Source organism: Heterodontus francisci, chromosome 7 (genome assembly GCF_036365525.1).
Source record: "Heterodontus francisci isolate sHetFra1 chromosome 7, sHetFra1.hap1, whole genome shotgun sequence".
Taxonomy (NCBI): Eukaryota; Metazoa; Chordata; class Chondrichthyes; order Heterodontiformes; family Heterodontidae; genus Heterodontus; species Heterodontus francisci.
This window is the reverse complement of record NC_090377.1, coordinates 26,462,825-26,480,433: the sequence shown is the minus strand read 5'-3', so window position 1 is coordinate 26,480,433 and position 17,609 is coordinate 26,462,825. Positions and strand designations below refer to the sequence as shown.

The 17,609-nt window shown below is 43.1% G+C and overlaps 1 protein-coding gene across 3 annotated transcripts in view; it reads right to left on the bottom strand.

Moving 5' to 3' along the window:
* Window positions 1–9,845, bottom strand: part of arl5a (ADP-ribosylation factor-like 5A) — a 44,528-nt gene extending 34,683 nt beyond the window's left edge. Inside the window, exons 1-2 of one of the 3 annotated variants that reach the window (XM_068034913.1) lie at window positions 9,480–9,845; window positions 2,651–2,748 (exon numbers count right to left, since the gene is read on the bottom strand). In XM_068034913.1, the coding sequence (XP_067891014.1) occupies window positions 2,651–2,684 (34 nt within the window). In that variant the 5' untranslated portion in view covers window positions 2,685–2,748; window positions 9,480–9,845. Of the gene's footprint in view, window positions 1–1,524; window positions 1,588–2,650; window positions 2,749–9,479 lie in introns of all 3 variants that reach the window. The other 2 variants (XM_068034914.1, XM_068034912.1) reach the window with 2 other exon arrangements.
* Between the last annotated feature and the right edge of the window lie 7,764 nt (window positions 9,846–17,609).

Sequence of the window (17,609 nt, the reverse complement as noted above, 5' to 3'; positions counted from 1 at the left end):
AAAGGAAAATGGTTGTGGTTGTTGGAAGTCAATCATCTCAGCTCCAGGACATCACTGCAGGAGTTCCTCAGGGTAGTGTCCTGGACCCAACCATCTTCAGTTGCTTCATCAAGGACCTTCCTTCAATCATAAGGTCAGAAGTGGGGATGTTCGCTGATGATTGCACAATGTTCAGCACCATTTGCAACTCCTCAGATACTGAAGCAATCCGTGTAGAAATGCAACAAGACCGGGACAATATCGAGGCTTGGACTGATAAGTGGCAAGTAACATTCGCGCCACACAAGTGCCAGGCAATGATCATCTCCAACAAGGGAGAATCTCACCACCTTCCCTTGACATGCAATGGCATTACCGTCGCTGAATCCCCCACTATCAACATCCTGGCAGTTACCATTGACCAGAAACTGAACTGGAGTAGCCATATAAATAGTATGGCTACAAGAGCAGGTCAGAGGCTAGGAATCCTGAGGCGAGTAACTCACCTCTTGAATCCCCAAAGCCTGTCCACAAGCCAAGACACAAGTCAGAAGTGCGATAGATTACTCTCCACATGCCTGGATGGATGCAGCTCCAACAACACTCAAGAAGCTCAACACCATCCAGGACAAAGTAGTCCACTTGATTGGCACCCCATCAATAACATTCACTCCCTCCACCACCGACGCACAGTGGCAGCAATGTGTACCATCTACAAGATGCACTGCAGTAACATACCAAGGCTCCTCAGACAGCAACTTCCAAACCCACGACCTCTACCACCTAGAAGGACAAGGGCAGCAAATGCACGGGAACCCAACCATCTGCAAGTTCCCCTCCAAGCCACACACCATCCTGACTTGGAACGATATCACCATTCCTTCACTGTCGCTGGGTCAAAATCCTGGATCTCCCTTCCTAACAGCACTGTGGGTGCACCTACTTCACATGGGCTGCAGCAGTTCAAGGCGGCAGCTCACCACCATCTTCTCAAGGGCAATTAGGGATGAGCAATATAAGCTGGCCTAGCCAGCAACGCCCACATCCCATGAATGAATTAAAAAAAAAGACATGAATAAGGCTTGAATTCAGCACTTGTCGGCCGGCAAATCTAATCAGGCAGTCGGTGGCTGGAGTGCAATGGCCAAAGTGCAATGGGTAGATTGTCGCCAAAATTCTTACACAAAGGAACCTTTACATGAAATTACCTCAGACAGAAAGTAAACTGCATGTAAAGCAATGTGTTTCTAGGACACCACTGGGATCAACATTTCTGTTGTAGACCAGTGGCTTTGGTCAAGTCTTGAAGTCTTTAACCTATAATGAGTGAATCGCATTACATGTCACAATGTGTAATAGTCCATAATAACAGCACATTATACCAGCATAACAAAAAGTATTGATTACAGCTACAACAATGCTTTTTAAGCAGAAAATACCCAAACATTCCTTCATTGTTGGAAGGAATGAACATTTTTCAGTAATAAGCAAACTTTTTTGCTTCTAACATTGCATTTTCATTTGGCCATCGTAATCTATACGTACAAGATCCTGCTGAAACACCTTGCTGTGACCTCCCCTTCCCCACCGTCAACTTTCAAAACAGTCCTGAAAATACAAGCATCATTAGTTGCCTTGTTAGTTGCGTTAAATTTAAAGTTCATTGAGGAAGGAAAGCACAGCACCTAAACCATTCCCTCTACTAGTAATTGTGAAGGATCAGTAATTTCCTAATTATTAGTAATACATGCTATGTTCTAATAATCGTAAAATTCTTTAATTCAGTTACGAGATGTGGGCATCACTGGCAAGGCTGGCATTTATTGCCCATCCCTAAATGGCCTTGAGAAGATTTTGGTGAGCTGTCTTCTTGAATACAATTGAGTGATTTGTCAGGTCTTTTCAGAGGGCATTACGAGTCCATCACATTGTTGTGGATCTGACGTCACATATAGGTCAGGCGGGATAAGGACGGCAGATTTCCTTCCCTAAAGGCCATTAATGAACCAGATGGGTGTTTACAACAATCCAGTAGTATCACCATTACTGAGACTAGCTTTTCATTCCAGATTTATTAATTAAGTAAATTTAAATTCCCCAACTGCCATGATGAGGTCTGAACTCATGTCTCCAGGACCATTACCACTAGACTACAATACTCAAAATTCCTACATGACCACAGTGGCTGCACTTCATTGGGCATAAAGCATTTTAAGGGCATCCTGACGTCATATAAAGCACTATACAAATGCAAGTTCTTTAAAAGTTTGGGATAACCAATTTTGAAAAGGTTTACTAGAATGACCCATTTGCCATTTTTGATCATTGCAATTGCCCAATCTTGCTATAGTATTAAATCAATTACATATTATATCGGAAAAGATTACGGCAATATTTTGTAGAAATAAACTGTCACTGCAACAAGGGTCATACAATATTGTTGCAGTAGCCAGTCATGCCCTCTGATTGAATCTTCATACTTAACCATTGTACTCAACACTAAGGTATATCCCTCAAATAAAAACAGAAAATGCTGGGATACATTCCAGATTCAACAGCATCAATAAAGAGGAAAAATTAGGTTACTTTGGTTATACATAGACAACTTGCTAGCAGTCCTTCAATGTATTCTATTCACAACAGGTAGGTGTGCATTTTAAAGTGGACACACCTTGGAGTTTAGGTAATCGTGCAGCAAAGTTCATGACAGCATTGGAAATCACCTCGGTGAGTCAGGGCTGCTGCTGGGTAATATACTCTGGCATTGTGCTACCAACGGAGTAGAAAATAAGGATTAAGACTGAACCAAAAAAAGAGGTGTGGACATTTTTTAAATGAATACTCATTTCATGCTCAGCAAAGAACATATACCTAAATTCACTACTGATGTAATTTTATTACCATAGAATTTGTAGTACCTTAGATTACAGAGCATACTATCCCAATCATAATATTCTTTCATTTGGCATTATTAAAATGTCACGCTGAACACAAATACATCAGTAACCCCTTTAAAATCTGTTATTTCAATGTGAAAAGAGTTTATTAAATTTCTTCTTAAAGAGCATTTGAACAGAGTTGATTCAAGCATCTTGTTGCAGCCTGCTATCTGAAATTGCCACGTTACCTTTTGAAAACACTGGCAGAATAAATGCCTCAGGTTCATTTTTTTTTTTAAATATGGCTGAATTCAACAAGTATTGATCTGAAGTGAAAAAAACTCTTGAAAATAACAATTCAACGACAAACCCAAGAGGATGCTTGGGAGTAACAGATAGAACTAACAGGGAGTAACAGAATTTTTGTTTTAAAGTGCGCAGCTTACAACATGGGAAGCAAAGGGCAGAGTCACTAATTCTTCCAAAAAAAAACACACACACTGGTCCTGCCCAAATGACCCCTAAAAGCAGCATGTAACCCTAACCACTACCGTCCAACAGTTCACAGTTAAGTCTGCTTTTTTAAAAAAAAAGCAAATCTTCTGTGCTCATCAAGGTAGCACAATATATAAAAGCAAGCTACAGAACTATCAGCTTGCTATTCTGGGCCTACTGGAGAACAAATTCTACACAACTGCATTGATATGAATATTTCCTATTCCCACACTGACCCTTGTGATGCTATTAGCATTGTCAATCTATAACAACTTGCATTTACATAGCACCTTTGACTTAACTAAATGTTCCCAAGGTGCTTCACAGGAGAGTTATCAAATAAAATCTGACACCAAACCACATAAGGAGACATGAGGAGAGTTTGGTCAAAGAGGCAAGTTTTAAGAAGCAACTTAAAAGAGGAGAGATTCAGAGGTTTAGGGAGAGAATTCCAGAGCTTTGGACCGAGATAACTGAACGAACAGCCAACAAAATGAATCAAAGTGGGCTAGGGATCCTTTCACTTCACAAGATAGAAAGAGATATCTTCTATATACACTATTTATAAATTTTAGTATGTTTTGGTAAAGTTAAAATCAGGGATGCGCAGGAGGCCAGAAACGAAGTGCTGAGATCTCTGAGGGTTGTAGGGCTGCAGGAGATTAAAGTTAGTGAGCAACGCGGGATAAAACAAAAAAGTGCTGGAAATACTCAGCAGGTCTGACAGCATCTGTGGACAGAAAAGCAAAGTTGACGTTTCAGGTCTCTGACCTTTCTGATGAAACCTGAAACGTTAACTTTGCTTCTCTATCCACAGATGCTGCCAGACCTGCTGAGTATTTCCAGCACTTTTTTGTTTTGTTTCAGATTTCCAGCATCTGTAGTATTTTGCTTTTATTTTAGACAATGGGGAATTTGAAAACAAAAATGTGAATTTTAAAATCAAGATATTGCAGGACTGGGAGCCAATGGAGGTCAGTGAGCACAGGAGCGATGGGTATATATAAATGACTTGGATGAAGGGACTGAAAGGTATGGTTGCTAAATTTGCTGATAACTCAAAGGTAGGTAGGAAAATAAGTTGTGAAGAGGACATAAGGGGGCTACAAAGGGATACAGCTAGGTTAAGTGAGTGGGCAAAGATCTGGCACATGGAGTATAATGTGAGAAAATGTGAAATTGCCCATTTTGGCAGGAAGAATAATTGTGAGAGATTGCTTGCATTCTAACTTCACTACATAGAAAACAGGAGGAGTAGGCCATTCGGCCCTTCGAGCCTGCTCCGCCATTCATTATGATCATGGCTGATCATCCAACTCAGGAACCTGTTCCAGCTTTCGCCCCATATCCTTTGATCCCTTTAAACCCAAGAGCTATATCTAACTCCTTCTTGAAAATATATAATGTTTTGGCCTCAACTACTTTCTGTGGTAGCGATTTCCACAGGTCCCATTCACATACGAACTTATGAATTAGGAGCAGGAGTAGGCCACTCAGCCCTCGAGCCTGCTCTGCCATTTAGTAAGATCAAGGCTGATCTGATTGTAACCTCGACTCCACATCCCCGCCTACTCCCGATAACCTTTCACTCCCTTGCTTATCAAAACATTAAAAACAGTTAAACCAAACAATCGCTTCTCCTTTCCCCCAGATTAGGTGGACCAACAGATATCATAGCTACAATTATCACTCCCATTAGTGCATCTCTTGAAAAAACAGGTGATGCAGCAGGTGTGAAAACTGTCCTTTTAACTCAGGTTTAAATTCAATCCGGAATAATGGCGTAACATTCGACAGGTGTAAACGTCACTTCGGCCCACAACACAAAACTACCTGCAGTTTAGCAGTCTCACTTAACACAAATGGCTGGTGTTAGAAACTGATGTCACACACAACAAATAGGGAGTTTAGTCCGGAAGTTGCAGCAATCGGAGCCAAGAACGCTGATGTTGACAACTGATTCCAGAACTAGAAAATTCATTTGAAAACATTCTTGACTCGATAAGCAAAACTGCATAAATCAGTGGTTTATGCAAAATAAACCAATTATTCTTTTTACAACTCATGCTATTAATGCCACTTAGTGGTTTAGTTAGCATAAACCATTGATCATAAGATGTGTCTGAGCAATCATAACTGTAGCTTTTGTAATATATACTTTTTTCCTTTTTGTGCGCAACATTAATGACACTTAATATAGTTGATGGTATGAAATTGTCCATTTTGGCAAGAACAAAACAAAAGAAGCATATTATCTAAATGGTGAGAGATTGCAGAGCTCTGAGATGCAGCGGGATCTGGGTGTCCTAGTGCATGAATTGCAAAGGGTTAGTATGGGTGACCCCTTATTTTTAAATACCCCTAGTTCTAGATTCTCCCACAAGGGAAACATCTTTTCCACATCCACCCTGTCAAGACCCCTCAGGATCTTACATGTTTCAATCAAGTCACCTCTTACTCTTCTTAACTTCAGTGGATACAAGCCTAGCCTCTCCAACCTTTCCTCATAAGACAACCCGCTCATTTCGGGTATTAGTCTAGTAAATCTTCTCTCACCATTCAGACACTATGATTTTTTTTATTCTTCCTGCCAAAATGGACAATTTCACATTTTCCCAGATTATACTCCATTTGCTAGACTCACTTAACCTATCTATATTCCTTTTGTAGCCTCCTTATGTCCTCTTCACAACTTACTTTCCTATCTATCTTTGTGTCATCAGCAAATTAAGCAACCATATCTTTGGTCCCTTCATCCAAGTCATTCATATCAGTTGCAAAATTGAAGGAACTTTACCTTGGCCTTTTCTATGGTCCTCTAACTCTCAAACGGATCATAGCTGACCTAAAGTCAAACATCATACGTGACCTCCAGGAGTTTTCAGATCATGCGAGTCCTACAATGGGGTGTATAACTCCATTGCGAGAGGTGATGATTGAAGATGGGTTCGAGAAGTGCTCAAGTAACCCAACAGGTTTCCTGTCCACTTAAGAAGGTAGTTGCCAGAGGAAACAGCTCTTTCATTTGGGCTAAATACAATTCTCAGCCTGCAATACATCCCTCATATTATCAGTTTGCACTTTGAAATCTACAGCTATCAGGCTGTGACCAGCTGTGTATAATAAAACTGCAGAATTTTAAAAAGTGCAACTACTGGCAAAACAGAGCTTCTCTTATCTATTTGGCCACATAGACAAAATTTACTCCAGTGTTCCCATTTTACCCACTCTTGCTTGTCATTTTTGTTTTTTCTGTTGTACTCATGAACATTTCTAATATAGAAAGCAGAAAGTACTGCAGACTCTTATTTCCTGTGTTAGCAGTACTTGCAGTTAAGTTCTACACTATAAGGGAAGAAAAAAATACCTACAGTTTACTTTAGGGAATGCCAGAATACATGAAACAAAATTACTTTTAATGTCACACAGGGCCAAATGCAGCTGTTGAACATTCTGAGGATTTATGATTCAGCCAAGTCATCAAATCAGGAAAAAATATACTGACCAAGAGCAAAATGTCTCATGTCTCATTCAGTAACTGTCACAATCAAATAACACTTTTTTCACAAACTACTTTTTTGACAAATACAAGCTTACGCAGAGGGTGGTGAATCTATAGAATTCTCTACCCCAGAGGGCTGTGGAAGCTCAATTATCGAGTATGTTCAAGACAGGAATCCATAGATTTCTGGATACTAATGACACCAAGGGATATGGGGATAGTGGGGAAAAATGGCGTAATGGTAATTGATCAGGCATGATATGTTTGAATGGTGGAGCAGACTCGACAGGCCGAATGGTCTACTCCTGCTCCTACATCCTATGATCCTACACCATGCAACCAGGTTCCATAGCATTGCTCTCACTCTGTGTTGCCAATGATTTTGTTTTAATCTGCAAACTAGAAACTAATACCCAAATACTTCATAAAACAAATATAAATAAATATATCATGTTCCACAACTACAGGAACCAGAACCAGCATTATACACACCAAATGACACCTAGAGAAATCCTACATGATGCCCACACAGATGAAAGACAAATCCTCCATTTTTCCCTTTTGCCAATTTGCCCAAAATTTAACATGACCTCTTGTTACAAGTCAAATATACGACCCATTACAATACATTTAAACTCATGGAAGCTAACGGACACAACACATGTGGGACTATATCGCCGTTCCTTCACTGTCGCTGGGTCAAAATCCTGGAACTCACTTCTAAACAGCACTGTGGGTGTACCTACCCCACATGGACTGCAGCGGTTCAAGAAGGCAGCTCACCACCACCTTCTCAAGGGCAATTAGGGATGGGCAATAAATGGCCAGCGAAGCCCACATGCCATGAATGAACAAAAAAAAAATGTGATGCACTATGGTCTACTTATTTAGATATCACTTGAACCCACATAACACAATACACATTTAAAACAGAATCAGGGAAATGTCAACAGTGAGATTCATGATCAAAGTGATTTTTTTCGAACAAAATTATAAAAAGCATAGCAATTTTTATTTTTCAAAAATGAAATCCATCATTGTTAAACCATGCCCAAGTGTTACAAATGAGTGTGGTTGGGTCAGATATTGGAAATGAGATAGGAGTGAAGTTGGTTTCAAAATAAAAACAGAAAAAGCTCACAACACTCAGGATAAGCAGCATCTGTGGAAATGCACATTGGTAATTCACATCTTAGATCCCTCCCCAGGAGTGAAATTATGAATTAACAGCAATTAAAAAGGGAAAGGAACAAGAGAAAATGAAAGGGCAAAACACAGGAAAATAAATAATGTTGCCTGTGAAGTGCTTCAGTGGAGAATAGGAGATTTAAATAAAAATTGATAGCGGTAGGAGACTAAAAGGAGGCATAATGAGAGCAGTTGATACAAAACTGAGAAAGTGCACTTATATAGCTAAAGACAGACAGAAAGGATAAGAAATCAACAAGACAGATCAAGTTCTTCCCCATTATTTAAATAAAACCAAGTGCAGCTAACACATTTCTCAAACAGAGCAAGACAGGCTTTGTCAGATATAGATGAGGCTCAACAGATCTGAAATTGAGTGAATTAAACCTGATGGATCAAATATAAACAGATAGATTGAATTTTTTCCTTTATTAGCCAAGGTATAGAATACAAGAACAGGCAGGTTATGCAAGAACTGTATAAATCATTGGTTAGGCCACAACTTGAGTACTGTGTGCAGTTCTGGTCACCTCATTACAGAAAAGATGTAATTGCACTAGAGAGGTTACAGAGGAGATTTACGAGGATGTTACCAGGACTGGAAAAATGCAGCTTTGAGGAAAGATTGGATAGGCTGGGGTTGTTCTCCTTGCAACAGAGAAGGCTGTGGGGAGATCTGATTGAAATGTACAAAATTTTGAGAGGCCTGGATAGAATGGAGGTCTATTTATCTTAGCAGAGAGGTCAGTGACTGGGAGCATAGATTTAAAGTGATTGGTAGAAAGATTAGAGATGAGATGAGGAAAAGTTTTTTCACCCAGCAGGTGAACTGGAACTCACTGCCTGAAAGGTCTAGTTGAGGCAGAAACCCTCAACTCATTCAGAAGAAATCTGGATATGCACTTCAAGTGCCATAATCTGCAGGGCTACGGACCAAATACTGGAAGGTCGGATTTGAATGGCTGGAACGTTTTTCGGCTGGCACAGACACAATGGGCCAGGTGGCCTCTTTCTGTGCCGAAAGCAAGACCCGAGCCTCGGTGCGCTGGGGCGGTTAATTAAGAGGTCGCCGCCAGGACCGTGTCGATGGCGGGTCCGATCCTATGAATAGCCTGGATGTGCCCAAAACTATAAATAAAGCAATGACTGATTTTTGAAGTAAATAATTGGGTAAAACGGAATTAGTCTGCCAGGAATGAGAATGAATGAGAGAATAAATGGGTGTCAAATTGTGATTCTGAATGAATCGGATATAACAATGAGTGGGTCTGTTTGTGGCAGAGAATCTGATTGAGGCTTAAGTTACCGAGACTTTGATTGTAAGTAAAAGTGTGAGGCTGGCGGAAACCAAGGATCAGAGACGATACGAAGGGGCTGAGTGAGCAATGAGACAGCCCCTGTCCCTCAGGCAGTTTACTCGCTGATCCGGACCCCACCTTGGTGGTTGAAGAGTCTCCAGAGTTTGGTGAAGATGATTCCCATCCTCCAGCCAGACGAGGCCTGTAGCAACGGTCTCGCCAGCGATAAGGTTGGAGCCTCCTGCCAGGGGCCTTGGTACAGCAGTAGCAGCGACAGTGGTGGGTGGTCCAGACTCTGGCCTCAGCCCTTCTCGGTGCAGCAGCGACCGACAATACGAGGACGATCCCTGACTAAAGCCACTTTCCTAACAGCAACCGCTTGTCAGCGACGTGTGACCCGAAGGAAGCGCCATCAGAAGGGTGCGAAAGATGGACAATCGCGTCCGCCCCTTCAGCTCGATCTCATCCATCAACACCGGGTGCCAACTGCATCTGCGCAGTAACCGGGACCCTCGTCTGAAACCACAGAGCACCGCGCCTGCGCGACCTGCCACCAACTGACATTCAGCGCCTGCGCAGCAAACGACTGGCAGACACTGCACCTGCGCAGCGAGCCGGCGCATTAAACAGCCAACGTGCATACACCTGCGCAGTCGGCTGTGGCCTACTGGGAACTGCGCACTGAGGACTGACACGTACACGCGCACACAAACTCGCCACGCCTGCGCATTGCACACCTGCGCAAAGCCGGTGGGTGCATAACTACATCAGGCGGGATTTTACCAGCCCTCTAGAGATAGACTGGCAGGCGAGATGCATGGAGCAGAGACCGATGTTGCCACAGGATATTCGCAGCACTGGGAACCTCAGCAATGTGACCGTCTCCCCGCCTGCCAACTGGAGGCGGACAACCAATTAAACCAAATGTAAAACACCGTGCCTAACCATTGTTTTTTCACGTTTGTGCTTGTGGCTGTTCAATTTTCAGTCCATTAACACCCTATCTGTACTATTGCTTTGTCTTTCAGCACACCATTAACATATTGTTTGCCTTTGCTCTGTGACCTTCTGGTCAGTTATTCTTTACTTGCTTAAAATCTTTTACATTTTTTATATCTGCCAGTTCTGAAAAAAGGTCACTGACCTGAAACATTAACTCTGCTTCTCTCTCCACAGATGCTGCCAGACCTGCTGAGTATTTCCAGCATTTCTTGTTTTTATTTCGATTAAACCAATTATTATGCCAATTACTGGCAACCTCCTGCCCAGCTGGCATTTTACAGGCATCGCAAGGGCCCAGCCCTGCCAAGTAAGCTGTGGCAGCCTCCCAGTAGGTTCCCAGTGGTGGGGGCCCCCTCCATGATGGCCACTCCATGGTCCACAGAAGGGACCCCCCACGCAGCAGCAATGGCCACCCCCGTGGCTCCAATGCCACCACTGCAAAATGCACCCTTTCTGTTGCTGGAGACTGCTTCCTGCTCCCAGCACAGTAAATAAAAAAACTTATCTGGTCTTCATAGAGATACCCTCTTCTGATTGGGCTGGCAGCTCTGGGCGGGGGGGTGCTGTCCTCAATTGGACACGGTTCTGGCGGTGACCTTTTAATTAGCCGCCCCCAGCCCACCGAGGCTAGGGTCCCGCTTTCAGTCCAGGCTACCTATCTTTTGAAAACATTAAAAAGATTAAAAAGCAGGTCCTTGAAGCTTGTAATCTCCGGATTACTCCCGGTGCCACATACTAGTGATTATAGGAATAGGAGGATAGAGCAGATGAATGCATGGCTGAAGAGATGGTGCAGGAGGGAGGGCTTTAGTTTCCTGGATCACTGGGTCTGTTTCTGGCGAAGGTAGGACCTGTACAAGTTGGACGGGTTGCTCCTGAACCAGAACGGGACCAACATCCTTGCTGGGAGGTTTGCTAGTGCTGGTGAGGGGGGGGGGGGTGCAACTAATTTGGCAGGAGGATGGGATACAGAGTGGAGGTACAGTAGGGGGTGATGCACAGTCAAATATAGAAGAGAAATTAACTCAGTCTGGAAGGCAAAACAAATATAGACCTGTTAAGGCACAAGCAAATAATGCAAGACGGGATTGCATCTATTTTAGGAGGCTGACATGTAAGGCAGATGAATTGAGGGCATTGATTAACACATGGGGTTATGATATTATTGCTATCACAGAGACATGGTTAAGGGGAGGGCAGGGCTGGCAGCTCAATATTCCAGGACATAGACTCGCCTCCCCGCGAGTGGCTCTCTAGCAGAGCAAGACTACACCTTCTTCTGGCAGGGCAGGGATCCTGAAGAACCAAGACAGCATGGAGTGGGCTTCGCCATCAGAAACTCCTTGCTCAGCATGATAGAGCCTCCCTCAAATGGCTCGGAACGCATACTGTCCATCCGACTGCTCACCACCTCTGGTCCAGTACACCTACTCAGCATCTATGCTCCAACACTCTGTTCCGCACCTGAAGCTAAAGACCAGTTCTATGAACAACTCCATAACATCATTAGCAGCATCCCCAACACCGAACACCTATTCCTGCTGGGGGACTTTAATGCCAGGGTTGGGGCCGACCATGACTCATGGCCCTCCTGCCTTGGGCGCTATGGCGTTGGAAGGATGAATGAGAACGGGCAGAGACTGCTTGAGTTGTGTACCTATCATAACCTCTGCATCACCAACTCGTTCTTTCACACTAAACCCTGTCACCAGGTTTCATGGAGGCACCCAAGATCACGTCGTTGGCACCAGCTAGACCTCATTGTCACAAGGCGAGCCGCCTTAAACAGTGTTCAAATCACACGCAGCTTCCACAGTGCGGACTGCAACACCGACCACTCCCTGGTGTGCAGCAAGGTTAGACTCAGACCAAAGAAGTTGCATCATTCCAAGCAGAAGGGCCACCCGCGCATCAACACGAGCAGAATTTCTCACCCACAGCTGTTACAAAAATTTCTAAATTCACTTGTAACAGCCCTTCAAAACACTCCCACAGGGGATGCTGAGACCAAGTGGGCCCACATCAGAGACGCCATCTATGAGTCAGCTTTGACCACCTACGGCAAAAGTGCGAAGAGAAATGCAGACTGGTTTCAATCTCATAATGAAGAGCTGGAACCTGTCATAGCCGCTAAGCGCATTGCACTTTTGAACTACAAGAAAGCCCCCAGCGATTTAACATCCGCAGCACTTAAAGCAGCCAGAAGTACTGCACAAAGAACAGCTAGGCGTTGCGCAAACGACTACTGGCAACACCTATGCTGTCATATTCAGCTGGCCTCAGACACCGGAAACATCAGAGGAATGTATGATGGCATGAAGAGAGCTCTTGGGCCAACCATCAAGAAGATCACCCCCCTCAAATCTAAATCGGGGGACATAATCACTGACCAACGCAAACAGATGGACCGCTGGGTTGAGCACTACCTAGAACTGTACTCCAGGGAGAATGCTGTCACTGAGACTGCCCTCAATGCAGCCCAGCCTCTACCAGTCATGGATGAGCTGGACATACAGCCAACCAAATCGGAACTCAGTGATGCCATTGATTCCCTAGCCAGCGGAAAAGCCCCTGGGAAGGACAGCATTACCCCTGAAATAATCAAGAGTGCCAAGCCTGCTATACTCTCAGCACTACATGAACTGCTATGCCTGTGCTGGGACGAGGGAGCAGTACCCCAGGACATGCGCGATGCCAACATCATCACCCTCTATAAAAACAAAGGTGACCGCGGTGACTGCAACAACTACCGTGGAATCTCCCTGCTCAGCATAGTGGGGAAAGTCTTTGCTCGAGTCGCTCTGAACAGGCTCCAGAAGCTGGCCGAGCGCGTCTACCCTGAGGCACAGTGTGGCTTTCGTGCAGAGAGATCGACTATTGACATGCTGTTCTCCCTTCGTCAGATACAGGAGAAATGCCGTGAACAGCAGATGCCCCTCTACATTGCTTTCATTGATCTCACCAAAGCCTTTGACCTCGTCAGCAGACGTGGTCTCTTCAGACTACTAGAAAAGATCGGATGTCCACCAAAGCTACTAAGTATCATCACCTCATTCCATGACAATATGAAAGGCACAATTCAACATGGTGGCTCCTCATCAGAGCCCTTTCCTATCCTGAGTGGTGTGAAACAGGGCTGTGTTCTCGCACCCACACTTTTTGGGATTTTCTTCTCCCTGCTGCTTTCACATGCGTTCAAATCCTCTGAAGAAGGAATTTTCCTCCACACAAGATCAGGGGGCAGGTTGTTCAACCTTGCCCGTCTAAGAGCGAAGTCCAAAGTACGGAAAGTCCTCATCAGAGAACTCCTCTTTGCTGACGATGCTGCTTTAACATCTCACACTGAAGAATGCCTGCAGAGTCTCATCGACAGGTTTGCGTCTGCCTGCAATGAATTTGGCCTAACCATCAGCCTCAAGAAAACGAACATCATGGGGCAGGATGTCAGAAATGCTCCATCCATCAATATTGGCGACCACGCTCTGGAAGTGGTTCAAGAGTTCACCTACCTAGGCTCAACTATCACCAGTAACCTGTCTCTAGATGCAGAAATCAACAAGCGCATGGGTAAGGCTTCCACTGCTATGTTCAGACTGGCCAAGAGAGTGTGGGAAAATGGCGCACTGACACGGAACACAAAAGTCCGAGTGTATCAGGCCTGTGTCCTCAGTACCTTGCTCTACAGCAGCGAGGCCTGGACAACGTATGCCAGCCAAGAGCGACGTCTCAATTCATTCCATCTTCGCTGCCTTCGGAGAATACTTGGCATCAGGTGGCAGGACTATATCTCCAACACAGAAGTCCTTGAAGCGGCCAACATCCCCAGCTTATACACACTACTGAGTCAGCGGCGCTTGAGATGGCTTGGCCATGTGAGCCGCATGGAAGATGGCAGGATCCCCAAAGACACATTGTACAGCGAGCTCGCCACTGGTATCAGACCCACCGGCCGTCCATGTCTCCGTTATAAAGACGTCTGCAAACGCAACATGAAATCGTGTGACATTGATCACAAGTCGTGGGAGTCAGTTGCCAGCATTCGCCAGAGCTGGCGGGCAGCCATAAAGACAGGGCTAAATTGTGGCGAGTCGAAGAGACTTAGTAGTTGGCAGGAAAAAAGACAGAGGCGCAAGGGGAGAGCCAACTGTGCAACAGCCCCAACAAACAAATTTCTCTGCAGCACCTGTGGAAGAGCCTGTTACTCCAGAATTGGCCTTTATAGCCACTCCAGGCGCTGCTTCACAAACCACTGACCATCTCCAGGCGCGTATCCATTGTCTCTCGAGATAAGTAGGCCCAAAAGAAAAGAAAGAAGGTCTTACCAAAGTCCTATACAATTGTGGCATGTCTTCCTTATTTTTGTACTCCAATCCCCTTGTAGTAAAGATCAACATGTCATTTGCCTTCCTAATTGCTTACTATACCCGCATGCTAATTTACTGTGTTCCTTGTACGAGTACATCCAGGTTTCTCTGACCATCAACAGTTAAAAGTTTTGTGCCTTTTAAAAAATATTCTACTTATCTATTTTTACTTCCAAAGTAATAACCTCACTTTTCCCCACATTATACTCCATCTGCCACCTTGTTTCCCACTCACTAAACCTGTCTATCTCTCTTTGCAGCCTCTTTGTGTCCTTCCGTCAACTTACATTCCCAACCAGCTTTGTATCATCATCAAACTTGAATACATTACTCTTGGTCTCTGCATCTAAGTCATTAACATAGGTTTTAAATAGCTGAGGCCCCAGCACTGATCTTTGTGGCACTGTGCTAGTTATAGCCTGACAACTTGAAAATACTTCATTTATCCCTACTCTCTGCTTCTGTCCATTATCCAATCCTCTATCCATGCTAATATATTACCCCAATTCCCTTAATATCCCATATAATAATATGCCTTATCTTGCATATTAACCTTTTGTGTGGCATCTTATCAAATGCCTTTAGAAATCTAAGCAAACTACATCTGTTGGCTCCCCTTTATCTATACTACTAGTTATTTTTTATTTTATTTATTTATTTAGAGATACAGCACTGAAACAGGCCCTTCGGCCCACCGAGTCTATGCTGACCATCAACCACCCATTTATACTAATCCTACACAAATCCTATATTCCTACCACATCCCCACATGTCCCTATATTCACCTACCTATACTAGGGGCAATTTATAATGGCCAATTTACCTATCAACCTGCAAGTCTTTGGCTGTGGGAGGAAACCGGAGCACCTGGCAAAAGCCCACGCGGTCACAGGGAGAACTTGCAAACTCCACACAGGCAGTACCCAGAATTGAACCAAGGTCGCTGGAGGTCGCTGCGGTGCTATCCACTGCACCACTGTGCTGCCCTCCGGCTACCTCTCGCATCCTCAAAGAACACTAACAAATTTGACAAACATGATTTCCCTTTCATAAAACTATGTTGACTCAGTCTGAACATACTATGTTAAGATTTCCTTAATAATAGATTCTAGCATTTACCCAATGACTGATGTCAGGCAAAGTAGCCTGTAGTTCCCTTTTTTTTTGCCCTCCTTTCTTGAATGGCAATGTTACATTTGCTCATTTTCAATCCATTGGAACCATTCTGGAATCTAGGGAATTTGGGAAAATCATACCCAGTGCATCCACCTATCTCTGAAACTACCTCTTTTAGAATCTTAGGATGTAGGCTATCAGGTCCTCGGAATTTGTCAGCTGTTAGTCTCTTAAGTTTCTCTAATACTTTTTCTCTGCTAATATTAATTATTTTAAGTTCCTCACTCTTCTGATCATGTGGTTACTTTCTATTTCTGGCACGTAATTTGTGTTTTCTACTGTGAAGACAGACACAAAATATTTGCTCAATGTTTCTTCAATTTCCTCATTTGTTGTGATAATTTCTCCTGTCTCTGCCTCTCAGGGACTAAGACTTACTTTAGCTGCTGTCCTCCTTTTTATATACTTGTGAAAGCTCTTACAATCCATTTTTATATTCCTTGCTAGTTTACTCTCATATTCCTTGATTTTTTCCCCCATTTTTATCAACTTTTTGGATGTTCTTTGCTGGTTTCTAAAACTCTCCCAATTTTCAGGCTTACTACCATTCTTCGCAACATAATCAGCCTTTCCTTTTAATCTCTTACTATCCTTAACTTCTCTCGTAAGCCACAGATTGATCTTCCTCACTGCATTTTTGTTTTTTTAATGGAATGTATTTTTTTTTGGAGATTTGAATTATTTCTTAAAATGTTTCCCACTGTTTATTTGCTGCCATATCTTTTAGTCTATTTACTTAATCAACCTCAGCTGGTTCTCCCCTATTTAATTGTAATGTAATGCCCAATGTAATTGGCCTTGTTTAGGTTTCTTGTTTTGGATTTGAGTGTGTCGCTCTCAATCTTAATATGGAATTTAATTGTATTATGATCACATTTTCCGAGAGGATCTTTTACCAAGAAATTACGAATTAACCCTGCCTCATTACATAATATTGGATCTAAAATAGCTTTCTCCCTAGCTGGGTCCACAACATATTGTTGTAGGAAACTGTCACAAAAGCATTCTATAAACTCATCTGCCAGACAACCTTTTCCAATTTGATTTGTCCAGTCCAAATGAAGATTAAAGTTCGCCACAACTATTACATTGCCTTTGTAGCAAGCTCCAATTATCTCTTGCTTAATGCTCTGTCCAACACTCTAACAACTATTAGGGGGCCTATAAACTACTCCCACTAGCCGAACCCTTGTTATTCCTAATCTCCACTCATATGGATTCTGGTTCCTGATCTGAGCCAAGATTCTTGTTACTGCTGTCCTTGTGTCATCCTTTATTATCAGGGCTATTCCTCCTCCTTTTCCATTCTGCCTGAATTTTTGAAATGTTAAGTATCCTGGAATATTTATTTCCCAACCGTGGACACCTTTGCAACCATGTCAATATAATAGCTTATACATCAGACTATCTCATCTGTCATGTGAACAGTTATCCTAAGGCTGCCAAGTTCAGTAATTTCTGTCTGCCAGTTCCACAATGAAGTCATCAGCACCATTTGCATAAACAGAAATATTTGGGCTAGGGGGAATCAACCGGAAAAAAAATTGAAACAAAAGGAATTTAAAGTATTTACATTTATTTTAGTAACTGAAGACCTTTAAATGGAAGGACTATTTGAAGGCTAGAAAGGACTATGGCATTTGAACTTATTTTGTTTAATTTATTACTGTGCTGAATTTTTTTATCAATTTTATAATGAGAAATGTTCCTCTTAAGACAAGAGGTA